Source organism: Musca domestica, unplaced genomic scaffold (assembly GCF_030504385.1).
Source record: "Musca domestica strain aabys unplaced genomic scaffold, Musca_domestica.polishedcontigs.V.1.1 20, whole genome shotgun sequence".
In the NCBI taxonomy this organism is placed as follows: Eukaryota; Metazoa; Arthropoda; class Insecta; order Diptera; family Muscidae; genus Musca; species Musca domestica.
The window spans coordinates 2919461-2935798 of record NW_026712250.1 but is presented as its reverse complement, the minus strand read 5'-3'; the positions used below and the strand labels follow the sequence as shown (position 1 = coordinate 2935798).

The 16338-nt window shown below is 35.4% G+C and overlaps 1 protein-coding gene across 1 annotated transcript in view; it reads right to left on the bottom strand.

Annotated features, from left to right (window-relative positions):
- LOC101899098 (uncharacterized) overlaps window positions 1-4565 on the bottom strand; it is a 108262-nt gene extending 103697 nt beyond the window's left edge. The window contains 2 exon segments of the mRNA XM_059122354.1: window positions 2831-3818; window positions 4386-4565. Of these exon segments, the coding sequence (XP_058978337.1) occupies window positions 2831-2941 (111 nt within the window). The 5' untranslated portion in view covers window positions 2942-3818; window positions 4386-4565.
- Between the last annotated feature and the right edge of the window lie 11773 nt (window positions 4566-16338).

Genomic DNA, 16338 nt, shown 5'->3' with positions numbered 1-16338 from the left:
CTGGCTGGCTTGTGCGCACGATAACTCCCGATTTGGTCCAAACTTGGTACATCGTAATATTTTTGTCAAACTTAGATCGGGTTGGGAGATGGACAATATCGGTCCACTCCTTCTGGTACCTCCCCCACAAAAGATCGAAATTTTCAAAAACAAGTTGAAAAGTATCAGTCGGCTCTGTTGCAAGACGTATACCCTAAATATGAAGAGAGCCCGATGCTTATTTCGGATTTTGTAATCGTTTTGGTTATTCAGAACTTTGACCCTTGTGGGGGAGCTCTCAGAACAATGGGTCCGATCTTTACCATTTTTGTAAAAGATCTTGTGTTGATAGAAACATTGTGATGTGCCAAGTCGGATTTTATAATCGTGGCAGTTATTCAAAACTTTGACCCTTTGTGGGGTAGGTACCAGAAGGAATGGTCCGATTTCTACCACCTTTATAACAGATCTTGTGTTCATGGAAATATTGTGATGTACCAAATCTGAAAAGAATGGGATGCTAATGTTGCGTTTTATGAGCTTCATGGATAGTCAAAATTTTGACCCTTTGTGGCGGAATTACCAGAAGGAGTGGATTGATATATTCCATCTTCACACCAGACCTCGGGTTAATTAAAATATTGTGATGTGTGTAATTTGAAGACAGTCGGACTCGTACATCACATTTTATAAGAGTTATAATTATTCCAAATGTTGACCCTTTGTGGGGGAGGTACTTGATGGAGTGAACCGATATTGTCCATTTTCGCATCTGACCTAGCTGGTGTAAATATGTGGTTTTGCAAGGTTGGGGACAAATTGGATTTTCCTTTCTCTTTCTCCAAAGTAAATTATTTGCTTTGAAAATGTTGGCCTTTTGTGGGGGAAGGTACCAGAAGGAGTGAACCGATATTGTTCATCTCCGAACTCGATGGAAGCCTGCCAATAATTTTACGTTGAACCAAGTTTCGTACTCCCTTCGAGAGTTATCGTGCGCAGCAGTCAGCCAGACGGACGGAGGAACGGACTACAAATGTCCTGAAACAGATTTGGTCCAAAGAGACCTAGGGGCTAAACCCGTTATTTTGATGAGGCACGTTTTGGCCGTAGCAAATGATATATACCCTCTCTAGCCATATGGCTCACCGTATAACAATTTCAAAGAAAGTAATCTGAATGCGTATTATGAATTTTAAGAGGAGATATTTTGAAGGAATTTGGCGGATTTCAATACCATTTTTTTAAGACTACTAAGGCCACTATTGCAGAACTTTGACGAAAAAAAAACTGAACAAGCATCTTGGATTTTTAAAATTGTTTTGAAGTTTTGAAGCTGTGGATTTTCGATCAACATTGAAATGTGTGTCCTGACATGCGTTCTACTCAAATAATACTTGTGTTAAATGAGGTGGCTGGGACCAGAAAAAGTTCATGTGCTCAACTTCCAACTAAGAGCTTATTTGGATCGAAAAAAATGAGAACTGAAATCAGTCACCCATGTTTTCTAAACAAATTTCGAAAAACCCAGTCAAAAAATCGACTACAATCGTCGATTTTCAGATGGATTTTTGGAAAACTAAAAATCTTTAAACGTTGCATACTTTTCGGGGCATATCAAAATTTAATAAAGCCATACATTTCATTGCCCTTAAATCGCTAATGAAAAGTCGATTTTATGACTTTTAAACGTCCACAAATCGAAAGTAAGACCAAAAAAGCTTGAAATTTCTGTTTGAAAACTAAAAAACTTTTATTGTTGCATACTTTTCGGCGCATATTACATTTTTTGTAGCCAAAAATTCTATAGCCCTAAAATCGCTTATGAAAAGTCGATTTTGCGATTTTTTTTACGACGAACAATCGAAAATAAAACTAGTAACTCTTTAGAAACCTGTTTAGCTCACTTTTTTTTGAAGATTTAATTTTCTTAGTTCTAATAACCACCTTATCTTAATTTCTATGATTTTTGAAATCTATTTTTGGCCGAATCTCAAAGCGATTTATAATTTGCGTTTTTTTTTGTCTCATGAAGAGATGTCCTGCGTTCTGTGTTATCTTTTCAAAGATAAGAAGGCTATGCAGATTTCTTGGTACAATATCTGTTTCTGCTTTTTTTTTTTTTTTGCAAATGACATAAAATCCAGCCATAAATAAATGTAAATGCAAGTGAAAAAAAAAACTTTATATTATTTTTCTAAGTAGAAAAAGAGGAAAATAAAAAATAAAAACTTTTGCTTCAAAGTTCTTTGTTTATCAAATTGTCAACAAAGAGAGAAAGAAAGAAGCAACAAAAAAATAGCTACAGTTTGTGGATGGATGGATGGTTGGATGGGATGCTCTTATCTGAAGTGGAAGAAAGAAATACTAAAACTGCAGACGTATTTTAGGTCGTTGCCAATACTCTGTGTGTGTGAGTGTTCGTGTGTGTGTGTGTGGGAATACCAACACTTGGAAAAACTTAATGTTTGTTAATTTCTCGTTTTGTTTCGTTTTTTTTTTGGTTTGATTTAACAAAACTTTCAACTGTTCTGGGAAAATGGTCATCTAAAAATTGTGGACATTTGCCAAGAGCGGTATCCTTAAGGAGCTAACAAATCCTCTCCCTCCCCCCTTAAAAGTTGCTACAAATATTGTTGCAAAAACCATGGTTTTCAGGTTTCAGCAAACAAACCAAAGAAGAAACTTTTAAAGTTTCGAGCATAAAACTTCTAATTGAGATAGTGGCATCATCAGGCAAAAAAAAAAGGAGAGCAAGCAGAGCTGTGTTATCCTTTTTGTGTGCAGCACTTTTTTTCCCTCTTTCTTAATATCACAGAAAACATAAAACGAAATAACAAAAAAAAAAACTCACCTCAAGATAAACATCGCTGTCCGGATTGAAGGTGTCATTAACCCGCTGAAATGTGTAGTTCACATGCGGTATTGAGTGTAGAATCCTAACCAGTATGCTGGGCTGCTCCATGTTGGCGATGATGATGATGGTGTTACTAATACAGCTGGCGCTAAGGTGTACAAAATTCTTGTGCGGGTGGTTGCTTGGTGGCTGGGAGGTGAAAGAAAACGTAAAAAATCCACCACACACGCACTTACAGTGGTGCTGGCTCTCCGCAGGCTGGGTCTAAGCTCTTTGGCGGCTGCTGCTTACTTGGGTTGTAAGTTTTTTTCTTGTCTTCTTTTGCAAAGGGGGGGAGGGCTTAGCCCGTGAGTTTGCAGAATTCTTGTTGTTGTTGTTGTACAACAATTTTTAAATATCTATGTATAACAACAAATGAATTTTGATTTTTTGACGTCACGCACACACACATAGAAGATAATGTAGTACGGAACGACGAACGTATGTCCTTTTGTCGTTTCTGCTCTCTCTCTGTTTCTCGTTCTCTTTCGTTCTCTGCCCAACTATGCAGCCAACAAGCCTGATGACATCCAACAACCAGCCAGCCAGTGAAACTGTCAATCACTGGCAAATGTCCTCTCTAAACGAGCTTCTATTTGAGGATGCTGCTGATGTCCTGTTGTCACCGCCAACACATCTGCTTTGCAAGTATTTTTTTTTCTTCTTTTCGAGTTTCTTTTCTTTTTTGTTTTGTTTCTGGGATTTTTTTTCGGTTTTGTTTGGTTTTTCCTTATTTTCACGAATTTTCTTTCACTTTTCTTTTTTTATTCATTGCTTTCGATATTTTCTAAATTTTTTTTCGTTTGGAAATTATTTTCTTCGACGTTTGTAATTTTGTTTGGTTTTTTTTTATTATTTTTTATGTAACAATAATCCACCCAAGAATCTGGTTTGAAGAAGAACAAGCATCAGTTATCATTCAGATCAGGGCGCAATCCTGTGTCCTCTGGAAAAATGAAAACGAGAACATTGCTAACCATGTGCCAGAAAAAAAAGGCAAAGCAAAAACAACAACAAATCGTAGAGTAAACTAGAGTACGTTGTAGTTACGTACGTTACGTTTTAAGTAACAAACGTAACAGCAACAACAACCACACAACAGGGCAAAAGGTGAGAGAGAGTTGGGGGGTAGGCCTGTCGCCTGCCTCCCTGCACTGAAATAATTGTCACACAACAATGCCACTGGCTTGTGATGTTGGCTTATGCCTCCCCCTTGGGTGGGTTGGAGCGAATTGTTGGTTGGTTGGTCCTTCGTTGGTTTGATGAGGCTTGGATTGTTGTTGTGTTGGCCCTCTCGCTGTTGTACTCTGGGCTGCTGTGCTAGATTTTCACTTTCGTTTTCACACCCAAAAATATGTACTTATACAACAACAACAAGAACAACAAAAACCAGCAGCAGCAAGAATAACATCAACATAAACCACCCAACAACAACAACAATGCTCACAACCCAAAAAACTCGGTAGCCCCCGTTTACGTTTCTCACACACATAAATTTACACTTATCACGCACTATTTGGATCTCATATTTTGCACACACACACACTTACACAATTATTTCCAACAAATTTTCCAATCAATCATTCTTGGGTTATAAACAAATTTTCAATTATTACATTTCTCTTTTCTTTAATTTTTTTCTTTCAAATTTTGAAATTTCTTTTTTTATTTGCCTCCTCTTCTTCTTTTCTTATTTTTTTATGATTCAGGTTACACTTTAAAATTGTTGTATTTTATTTTTTTTTTGCTTCTTCTAAATATTCCTGGCGAGCAGCGTAGCAAACGTTGTTCTTAGCTTCGCGTATCCGTGCGTTTTGCTTACATTTCTCCCAACGAAGATAGCAGACACCGTCAAACAGTCAGCTCACAAATGAAGCCAACTCTCCTTTTCCTTGCTCTCAAAGAGAGAGAGAGAGAGTTCAAATTTCACCAGGGCGTTTGGTTTTTATTTGTCATTTCCCCAATGTTTTCACCACACTCGCAACATTTGCTTTTATGCTCTCAGCACATTGTTTTCATTTCATTTCACACACACACACACTCACTCTCTCTCGAACACTCTCTTCGCAGGATAACCGTAAATCATTGTTGTGCGTGTAAGGCGAATTGATAGTATTTGGGTTGCCAAATACTCAACTGAAAAGAAAGACAGAAAGAAAACCCGCATTAAAATTTTTGGTAAACACATTGTTTTGTTGTTGTTATAAGGTCAGAGCATGGAAACTATTTTTGGGAATTTTTCTGGTAAACAGCTGATTAAATAATAAAAATTCCCCTCTCTCACTCTCGTGCTCTGTTTGGGAAAGCAATAATTCCATAAAATATTTTCACAGTTTTAGACAATAGAAAAACCTCAAAATTAGCATTTATGAGGGTGCTTTAGGGAAAATGGCGCCCAATTGGGAAAAGTAGCATAAAAGTGATGTGTCAACAGATTGGGAAATAATTAAGCTAATTTTTCTGTGCATAGAAGGGTTATTGAGGTGCGATGAGACGAGGATGCATGATCTTCAGCAGTCAGTTTGGAGCTCGAACTCGAACTTATACCAGAAGGATACTACAGGTATGGGGTAGTTGGGTTTTCTTTGGAAAATTCTTTTAAGGAAAGGAGAAAAACTTGCAAAAATGAATTTTATATTGAACGACGTCCTGCTTAATTTAAATATACTACTTAAGTAAAAATGGCGCCCAACAGGTAGAAGAATTGGATTTTTTTTAAATCGTTGTGTATTATTGGTGTGAAGTGAGTAAAATTAGAGTTTATGAGGGTGCTTAGGGAAAATGGCGCCCAATTGGGAAAAGTACCACAAAAGTGATGTGTCAACAGATTGGGAAATAATTAAGCGAATTTTTCTGTGCAGAGAAGGGTTATTGAATTGATATGAGATGTAGGATGCATGATCTTCAGCAGTCGGTTTGGAGCTCGAAGTCATGAAAGTTCTTCCAAGGAGAGGAGAAAAACTTGCAAAATTGAATTTGATATTGAAAGACGTCCTGCTTAATTTAAATATACTACTTAGGTAAAAATGGCGCCCAACAGGTAGAAGAATTGGAGTTTTTTTAAATAGAGCTCCTATAGAAAATAGAACAATTTTCCAATCAATTAATAATCTGCTCGTACTATATATCTTGGCACCAAATCTCGAAAGGAGATAATTTTCCATTCAAAACTTCCATCTCTGATTCCTACTCAAAATTTTTTATAAAACCCCGGCTAGATTGACAACCAAACTACCAACCACCAAAACCAAACCAAATATGCAGCCACTCATAGCCACTGATCCTCAAGCGAACGCATGGCAAACGTGTGCCCTTTTGGAAAAAATTGTCAATTCATGAAAAAAAAAAAAACATAGTTTTGCGGCTTTTTTACTTTTTGCTCGAATCGATTTTAATCAGGCCTTTGTTTTGCTCACTTTTTGAAATTTGAGTGGCACTTTTGTGTTTTTTTTGCTGATTTCTGATTTGCTACGGTCATCAGTTTGTCGCTGTGATGTTGATGTTTTGAGTTGTTTAGCTCTTGATTTGGTTTCATATTTCTTTTTTGCCCCTCTGCCTCTGCCTCTGGGGTGAAAATAAATAATTTGATGGCAAGCAAAGAAAAAAAAATAATTATTGCATTTCAATATCATCATCCTCATCATGGCTGATGTTCAGCATTTTCTTTTTTGTTTTTTTCTTTCTTCATAACCCAGAATTGCAGTTTGCATTGGTAGATCCAGTTCAAATCCAGCTCAGCTCATTTATTGTTTTTTTCTTTCATTTTTTCGATATTGAAGTGTTTGTTTTTAAACAAAAAACTAGTTTTGATTTTGGTATTTTTTTTTACTTTTTTCCATAACCATAAAAATCTCCGCAGTTGGTGTTGCTGCTGTGCGTTTGTCACGGCTAGAAATAAAAAAGCTTGGAATGCAATATTTTTTTTTTGTTTTTGTTTCTCCATTGACAGTTGCCAGACAAAATGTGTCTATAAAATATGCAAGGCTAACAAAACTTCGGTTTTGGAAATTAGTAACGAAATGAAATAAAATTTAACGTTAGGTGACGCAGCAAAGGGTGGGGGGGGATTGTGAGAGGAAATTACCATCCATTAACTTTTGATCTTTTCATTAATATAAAAAAATATCTACGAGTATTTAAATATTCCTCAAAACATTTGGGCGCCACATAACTAATTTGTTTAAATTACGGGAGAAATGTTATTTATTAGGTTGGTTTTGTTTTGAAAAATAGCTAAAAAGATTGAAAAGATGACAGAAGATCAAGAATAGAGCAGATATTTTTTAAGTTTAGAAAAAATATAAAGAAATTAGGTATAGACCTCGATAATGCTCTGAATGAGCTAACGTTGTACAAGTACAGTGGGATAAATTTGGCATCAGTTTTGAGGTCGGAAAATCTCACAGTTTTGTAGCCTCGCCTACAGACCGGATAGAGATAGATGGAGAAATATACAACAATAATTATCTTAGAATGTATATTCCCTATTGATTGGGCGCCACCTTTTCAACTTTCCCTTTAAGCGATGAAATTAAGCAGTTGTTTTAATGATTGGCCGCTAATATTTCTAGTTTCCTTTATTCAATGTTTTGATAACGTTTGCTGACAGTTTCACAAAATTTGCTGCTATAATTGAGTGCCATTTTTTTTCTAATTTTATTGCCAGATATAAAACTATGCACAATTGATAAATGTAGCAGGAAATTCAGGCACATAGCCTTATAAATAAAAATCTTTTAAATTCTTTCAGTATTTTTTCACTATATATTAAGCACTTGCGTTCAATTCCCAGCGATTTGTACTCAAAATATTTTTTTGCAATTGGGCGCCACTTTTCTATTGGTTGGGTATAAACAGCAGGTGATGCCTTATTTTAAATTTGTTATTCTTTTCCATTGATTGGGATCCTTTTAAAGCTGTTTTCCTTGAAGTTGTCAATCCTGGACTATCTGTTCTTTCAAATTTCGAAATGAATCCTAATTGGGCACTCATTTCACTCCTTTGGATGGTGTCGAATTCCTCCAGAGTGAATGTCCCCTTTTTTCTCTCCCATTGGGCGCCATATTACATGATTACCTTTTAATTTTATGCTTGGCATATATTGTATCTGCATGTTTTTGCTGTCAATCCTTAAAATTTGAAATAAAATGGGTAGCGAAGGACATAAAATATATTTTGGGGAATTCTGTTTCATCCAAGTGCACATTTTATAACAACTCAAACAGAGCTTGTTACAATAGTTAGTTTTAATGTTATAACCCTATTTCCAGGCTCATTATGACCTACTACACACCAATTGTATCCAACTGTCTAAAAAAATAATTTTTTTTTAATTCTTCTTCCAATTGGGCGCCATTTGTTACCTATCTTGTCGCATAAAACTTCATTTTTGGATGCTTCTTAATTTTCTTCTTTAATTTGAAGGAGATAGCTACTAAATAGGTATGTTTCTCTACTCAAACAAATTTTCATGAAGAATCCGTCGCGATTTTCAGATCCCAAAGTGAACGCCAGACGATCATTCAGTCTGTAGCTCATTACCTACATAATCCTCTCTATGGCATTCAAATGTAGTACCTAAATAATTAGAAAATATTTCGAAAAAATCACCACGAATGCCAATATTCCATTCGGCAAATATTGAAAAATAAGCTCTGGGTAAAGCCATTGAAATTCCAAAAAGTGCAAGAACTTACACTGCAACCGAATAAAAAATAGACTCAAAAGAGTTGCTTCGCTTAGCCGAAAGTGGTGAACTGCCGAATTTGGATTTCTCCGATGAGAAAACATTCGTTGTCCAGCAGTCGTGTTTCCTTGCCAAAAAGATCAGCTGAAAATGTGCACCTTCGGTTGACCACCAGAACTCAAGCGCCGGCCATGGTGATGGTGTGGGCTGCCATAACAGCCAATGATCGCTCTCCGCTCGTATTAATCAATCGTGTCATCAGAACAAATACCGAATATTAACGCGAAAATATTCTGGAGGTTAATACACCCTCCAGCCTTGGGCAGGCAAACATTTTGCCCGCAGGCCTTGGACTTTCCAATTGGACCCAGCACAAAATGAGTTTCCTCGCTTCATTTCCAGCACACAAAGGCCACCCAAAATCTCCGGATGTCAATCCTGAGATTGTGTCTGGAGTATTTTGGAACATGCCAACATCACCTCAAGCAAGCGCCTGGCCGGGAATGGGCAAAAATACCGCAGAGCAGCGTGTGACGGTTTCATTGGCGGTTTTAAGGCCAAAGGTGACCGATTCGAACAATTCTAAACGTATTCTAAAATTTCTATTTCCGATTTTTTTTTGCTTTCATTCAATAAAATTAAAAAAAAAAAACAAATCTAAAAATTATGGCGTTTGACTTTGTTGCTTTGTTTTTAGCTCACCCTGTATAGTGCCTTCATTTCATACCGGATGTAGAAAACCTTCACATTTCCCCCCTCGACTTATATCAGAATATCTTTAAACAAAGTCAAATGTTACAGAATTGTAAGTTATCGCTTCAGATCTCTAAAACATGGCAAATGGCGCCCAACCAGTAAACCTTCATTGAAAGAGATCCACGGTTTTTTGGACAGCTAAGCTTCGATTTAGATTAAAAATAATTACAACTGCCTCAAATTTTCAGTTTGTAGCTGCGATAGGTTAGGGAAATTGAGACGGCCCTCTTCCTAGCTATCCCTCTAACCTAAAAGTGTCAATTATATCAAAAGGACAAACTTATTCAGATTTACACTGGGCAATAATAATTCTTATTTTCTAGTTTAAATCTGGACCGCTTTGCCCTTTCGGAACTTGACATAATTTGCCGAATTTCAGAATTTTCAATTTTAGAAATTTCCATCTCCCGGGACCGGTTTGTCCTTTTGGAACTTGACATAATTTGCCGAATTTTAGAATTTTCAATTTCTGAAATTCCCATCTCCCATCTCTGGCTATTAAAAAAATGTAACAGCGATTGTTAACTGCTTTCCTTTATAATGACATTAAAGAAGCCGCATTTTACAATGCATAGGGATTCAAAGGACCTGCCGAATAAATGGAATTTGTATATTTAGATTCTACATTAGCCCCATAATGCCCACAGCTTGTCCGGAGAAGGGATCAACTATTTTTTTTTTTTTTTTGTATCTTCTTAAGCAGCTAAGCCTTCAAATGGGACGGAAACTTGTCTGCCGGAGTCTTTTTTCCCCTTTCGACAAAGACTCAGACAACCGAATCTTTCCATTCTAATTTGCATGTGGGTGGGTTGGCTTGGCTGGCTGCTTGGATGGATGCATGGCTGGATGTGTAAATTGTTATTCATAGCCTTTGTTGCTTAACTCTACTGTCGGTCGGTCTGTCTGTCGTCTGTGTGTTTTCTTGTAGTTGTAAATGTTGTCGGCTTCTCTGTTTGGTATTTTTTTCTTTTTTTTTGCTGTAATTTCCTTTGGGCCATTCTCCGTTTTAGAATGCAGGCTGGCTGGCAGGGTTTCTTTGCCTGTGTGTGTGTTCGTCATTTTCTATGCAAGGCATATGTTTTGTATGCTGTTTGCCGTTGCTTGTATCTTCTCTCTGTTGTAACTCCACATCTAAGTTGCAGTCGTTGTTCTCTCCTTAGCTGAACTGAATGAAAACATTACGAATTACATTTACACGACAAAGAAACCACATTTACCCGCATGCACACACACACACACTGAACCCCAGTGCTAGACGACTCTCATCAAACAGCAAACCCTACTCTTTGAATGGAACCCAAACTGGCCAAAAAAAAAGTTGGAACCAGAAAAAAACCCCAAACTTCCTTCCACCAAATCTCACACCACTCCAACAATGCTTGCCTTCAATTACTCACTTTTTTTTATCTAATTTGCCTCATAAAACAGCTTGTTTTTTTTTGGGAGGCCTTAAATTATAATTTTATTTTCTTTTAAATAAACTCCCACTCGTTTCTTGTCGTTTTCGATTTTTTTTAATTTTTTTGTGATTTTGAAAAAAAAAGATTTATTGAAATTTATTCCTCATTTGTTTATTTTTATTTTGATTCGAATTCTCTGTTAGATATTTTTGATTTGTTTTATTTTTATTTTTTTTGTTGTTTTTCGTTCACAAAACTTTATTTGTTAAATACACACATCTATTGTTTTGTTGTTGTGTGGAGAAGAGTAAACCGAGAACAGGAAATTGTCGCCGTTCACCGTTCGTTTCGTTTATCCGTCGCATTCATGTATCTGCGGCACAAGTTGGAGTTGTACTGATTTGCTCTCTCTCTGTTGCTTTGAGAGTTAGGGCAACACAGGTCGACTTTCGATAAAAGCGATTAATCGATTTTTGGCTATTGAAAAGAAGATATTAAATATAAAATTGATTTTTTTATGGAAAAATAAAGTCAAAATTAGGAAAAAATACATGGACCAGGGCAAAAAAGTAGGTATTGCAGAAAATCAAATTAAATTACGAAACTTACTTATCTTTGTTTGATATTTGTTTTTTTTTTAATTCACAATAATGCATTTTGAAGTTAAATTCAACGGCAGGATTTAGGGGGGGGGTCTTATATTTGGGCCATGGCATAATTAAATTGTTAATATTTAATCAAGAACTATTGACTAGTCTCAAAAGAAACAACCGATCAGTTGTTGTGGATAAAAAAAAAAAAAATAAATAAATAAAATTGGCATTCCTGCGAATCACTTCAGTCGGATTAAATGTCGAAATTAGTTTTCTTATGTTTAACGGCGATTACAGCAAATTAATAAAATTTGACGCTTAATTACGAAACCATCTGGAATTATGGGTGGATGACCCAAAGTAGTCTAAGGGAGTCATTTTGCATTTTCTGAATTATAACCTCCACCTTGAAAATGAGGTTATATTAACTTTATCATTCCGTTTCTAAAATCCCTAAATATTCGTCGTAGACCCCATAAGGTATATACATTCATGATCAACATAAAATTCTAAGTCGATTTAATGATGTCCATGGCAGAAGAATACAGGTAGATGCATCAACGCTTGGGAGGATTGATATATGAAAAAATTTTAAATTTTTTCTTATACGACGTCATTCGGAGGTTATTATAATTCGAATTTTTTTAATAATTTTTACAATTTTAAATAATTTTTCATTCAGCACTTTTAATTTCAAAATTAGTTTGGTTCATTGTCCCAGCAGCTGTGTCGATGCATCTACCTATATTCTTCTACCAGGATGATGTCCTTCTGCATGTCTGCTGAAATCACGATACAGCCCACATTATTTGACGTAGAGCTTCGAAAATTGGCAGAATAATTTGTATTGTTTCTAGGATGGTTGGTATTAAAAATGAGATATATCGGTCCACGTTTTGGTATAGCCGCCATATAAGGGTATCTCCCGATATTCGGTATTTTGAGGATTTTCGCCATATTTTCTGACGGATTTATCTAAAACTTGGTGTTTGTAAGTAATAATCGGTCCCCGCTTTGGTGGCGAAACATTGTATGTATTGGTCCACGTTTTGGCCGTATAATGGTATCTCCCGATATTCGGCATTTTTATGTTTTTTGTCACATTTTTCCCCGGATTTGTCTAAAAATTGATATTTGTACATCATAATGGGTTCCAGCTCCGGTGGCGGAACATAGTATGCATAGGTACACGTTTTTTATAGCCCCCATTTTTTAGGGATTTATCTAAAAATTGGTATTTGTAAGTCATAATGGGTTCTAGCTCCTATGGCGAAATATTGTATGTATAAGTCTCCGTTTTGGTATAACCCCCATATAACGGCACCTCCAGATATTCGGTATTTTGACGATTTTCGCCACATTTTTTCCACGGATTTGTCCAAAAATTTGTATTCGTAGTTTGTAATGGGTTCTAGCTCCGGAGGCAGAACATTTAGTTGCACGTTTTCCTATAGCGCACATATAACGATACCCACCGATATTCGGTATTTTCACAATCCTAGTCACATTTTCCCATCTCTTCATTCCAGACATCAACAGTGATTCAAAATTGGTACCATTTAGTACTTTTCGAACAAGTATAGTATGCATTTCCAAACCTACCTCCATATCCTAACCACAGACACAAACAGTGATACCTATATCAAATTTCAGCTCATTTTCTTTCTTTTTCACCCAATACGAAATTTAGTACAATTTAGTACTTTTTGAACAATTATAGTACACATTTCCGAAACCCACCTCCATATCTCAAATTCAGATACCAGCAGAAACCGCAATATCAAATTTCAGGATTCCACCTCTATTCCCTCACCCTATTCCCATATTAGTACTATTTTGTGCTTTTCGTATAATTTTAGGACTGATTCGCAAAATCGTCCAATATCTCAATTCTGGACACCAACAGTGACATCCATATCAAATTTCAAAATTTCAACTCTATTCATCCAGCGCCAAATTTAGTACCATTTGGTACTTTTTTGTACACCTATAGTACACATTTTGCAAATCATCCCATGTCTCAATCCTAGACACCAACAGTTATAGCAATAAAAAAATTCACGGTTTAAGTTCTATTACTTAGCCCAATACCAAATTTAGTACCTTTTCGTACAAAAATAATACACAATTCCGAAACCACCTCCATATCCCAACCACAGACACCAACAGTGACATCTACATAAAATTTCAAAATTTCAGCTCTATCCCTTCACCCAATACCAAATTTAGTACTTTTCGCACAATTATAGTATTTATTTCCTAAAACGTCACCACATAAAAAATCCAGATACCAATAGAGATCTCAATTTCAAATTTGGCAATTCCACCTCTATTCCTACATCCAATACCGAATTTAGTACTATTTAATACTTTTTTTAGTACCTTTTAATATTTTCGTACCGTTCTAGTACGAATTTCCAATAGCCCTGCCTTATCTGAACCCTTCGGACCAAAAGTGACTCTCTAATCGTATTTCCAAATTTCCGCATTTTAGCTTTATCGGTTCAGCCAAATCGAAATTATGCCAAATTTAGTACCATTTAGTACTTTTTGTGCACTTGAAGTACACATTTCGAAAACCTCCACCATATCCAAATCCTACACTCCGTCAGTAATGTTAATTGCTAATTTCAGGATTGTAGCTCCATCCGTTTCTCCATATTCAAATTGTACTAAATTTAGTACTGTTTAGTACTTTTCGTATACTCGTATGTAAGTAAAAACTTCCAAAACTATCTCCTTACATCAACTCTACTCCTCAACCTTGAATCCCATTCCAAAATTTCAAATACCGTTCACATGATACGAAATGGTACCAAATGTAGTACATTTTAGTACTTTTCGTACATTCGAGCGAATTTCCAAAAACCCTTTGGTACATCTATCGTGCACTCCATCAGTGACCCTCATTCCAAATTTAAGAGTTCTAGCTCTACTGCTTCCTTAAATACAAAGGGTACCATATTTAGTACCTTTTAATACTTTTCGTACCATTCTAGTAAAAATTTCAAAAAAAATAAAACAAGTCTTATCTGACCCATCGAGACAAAAAGTGGCTCTCTAATCTTATTTCTAAATCTCAATATTTCACCATTATCGGTTCACCCAAATCGAAATAGTACCATTTAGTACTTTTTGTGCACTTGAAGTACACATTTCGAAAACCTCCACCATATCCAAATCCTACACTCCGCCACTAACATTAATTGCTAATTTCAGGATTCCAGCTCCATCCGTTCCTCCATATTCAAATTTGTACACATGATACGAGATGGTACCAAATGGTAGTACATTTTAGTACTTTTCGTGCATTTATAGAGCTAATTTCCAAAAACCCTTTGGTACATCTATCATGCACTCCATCAGTTAACCTCATTGTAAATTTAAGAGTTCTAACTTTACTGCTTCCTCAAATACAAAGGCTACCATATTTAGTACCTTTTTATTACTTTTCGTACCGTTCTAGTACGAATTTACAAAAAAAAACCGGCCTAATCTGACCCCTTCGGACCAAAAATGAATCTACCTCCTTACATCGCCTCTACTTCTCAACCTTGATTCCCATTCACAATTTCAAGTTTTTCGCTCCAACCGTTCACATCATACGCAATGGTACCAAATGTGGTACATTTCAGCACTTTTCGTACACTTATAATGCGAATTTTCAAAAACCCTTTGGTACATCTATCATGCACTCCATCAGTGACCCTCATTCCAAATTTAAGAGTTCTAGCTCTACTGCTTCGTCAAATACAAAGGGCACCATATTTAGTAACTTTTTATTACTTTTCGTACAGTTCTAGTACGAATTTCCAAAAACCCAGCCTTATCTGATACCTTCGGACCACGAATGATTCTCACCCAAAATTTCAATATTCTAGCTTCAGCCGTTTCGTCTGGACGTTGATGAATCATTGAGTCATTCAATCAATTACTTTACTCTTTTATTAACATAGATGTAGAGCATACTTTTAGGCTCTCCCAACAACTATAAAAATTAAAAGCATTTATTTATCGCCTTAAAAGATATGAGCAGGAAGTAATCTGAGTATTGAGAACGCTTTGTGGGGTCTTCGAAGAATATTTCCAACGGGGACTGTTAACAACATTAAAAGGTACCTCCACTGTAAATGTTGAGTTATGGTGGATATTTAATTGCAAGGTGTGGTGGTTTCACTTTTTTCAACACAAATAGCAGATTCCACAACCAAATAATGTAATTTGTTGTCTAACCGTTAGATGGCACCACAGTTGTTTAGTTATTGTTTTTATAAGAAAATCTTAAGATTTCCGGTATTTTGGAAATTTCTGTTAGAATTCACGCTACCAAATGTCTCTGAAAATATTAATTAATTAAAAATTCGAAACATGAAACTTATTTGAAAATTATCTTAAATATTTCTCTTTCATTATTTGTTCATCTATGGCTTGCAGTATCCACTAGTAGAAGGGGGGGGGTTAGGGTGGGGTAGAAGTAAATTTTAAGAGACATTAATTTTTTTGATTCCATTTTCAAAATTTTTTCTATTTGACTTGTAATTTGATTACTGACGGAATAAATTGAAGGATTAGCCTAAACTAGGCTCTAAAATTCCCATTACCTTTCATATATATATTTTTTTTTTAATTTTTTATTTTTTTCTATGTCTTGTATTCTCTTTTTTTTATAAAATTTATAAAAAATATATATTTTTAAAATACATCTCAACATCTGCTATTTCTTCAATTTTTTTGAGTTTTTTTTTTATTAAAGGATTAACCTAAACTAGGCTCTAAAGTTTACATCCCCCCTTCATAGATCTATTTAATTTTTTTTTTTTAATATTTTTTATTAATTTTTATATTTTTGATACTTTTCTTTTTATAAAATTTATAAAAATATATATTTTGAAATTACATCTCAACATCTGCTATTTCTTCCAATTTTTTGAATTTTTTTTATTATTGAAGGATTAACCTAAACTAGGCTCTAAAGTTTAAATTCCCCTTTCATTGATTTTTTTTATTTTTAATATTTTTTTATTAATTTTT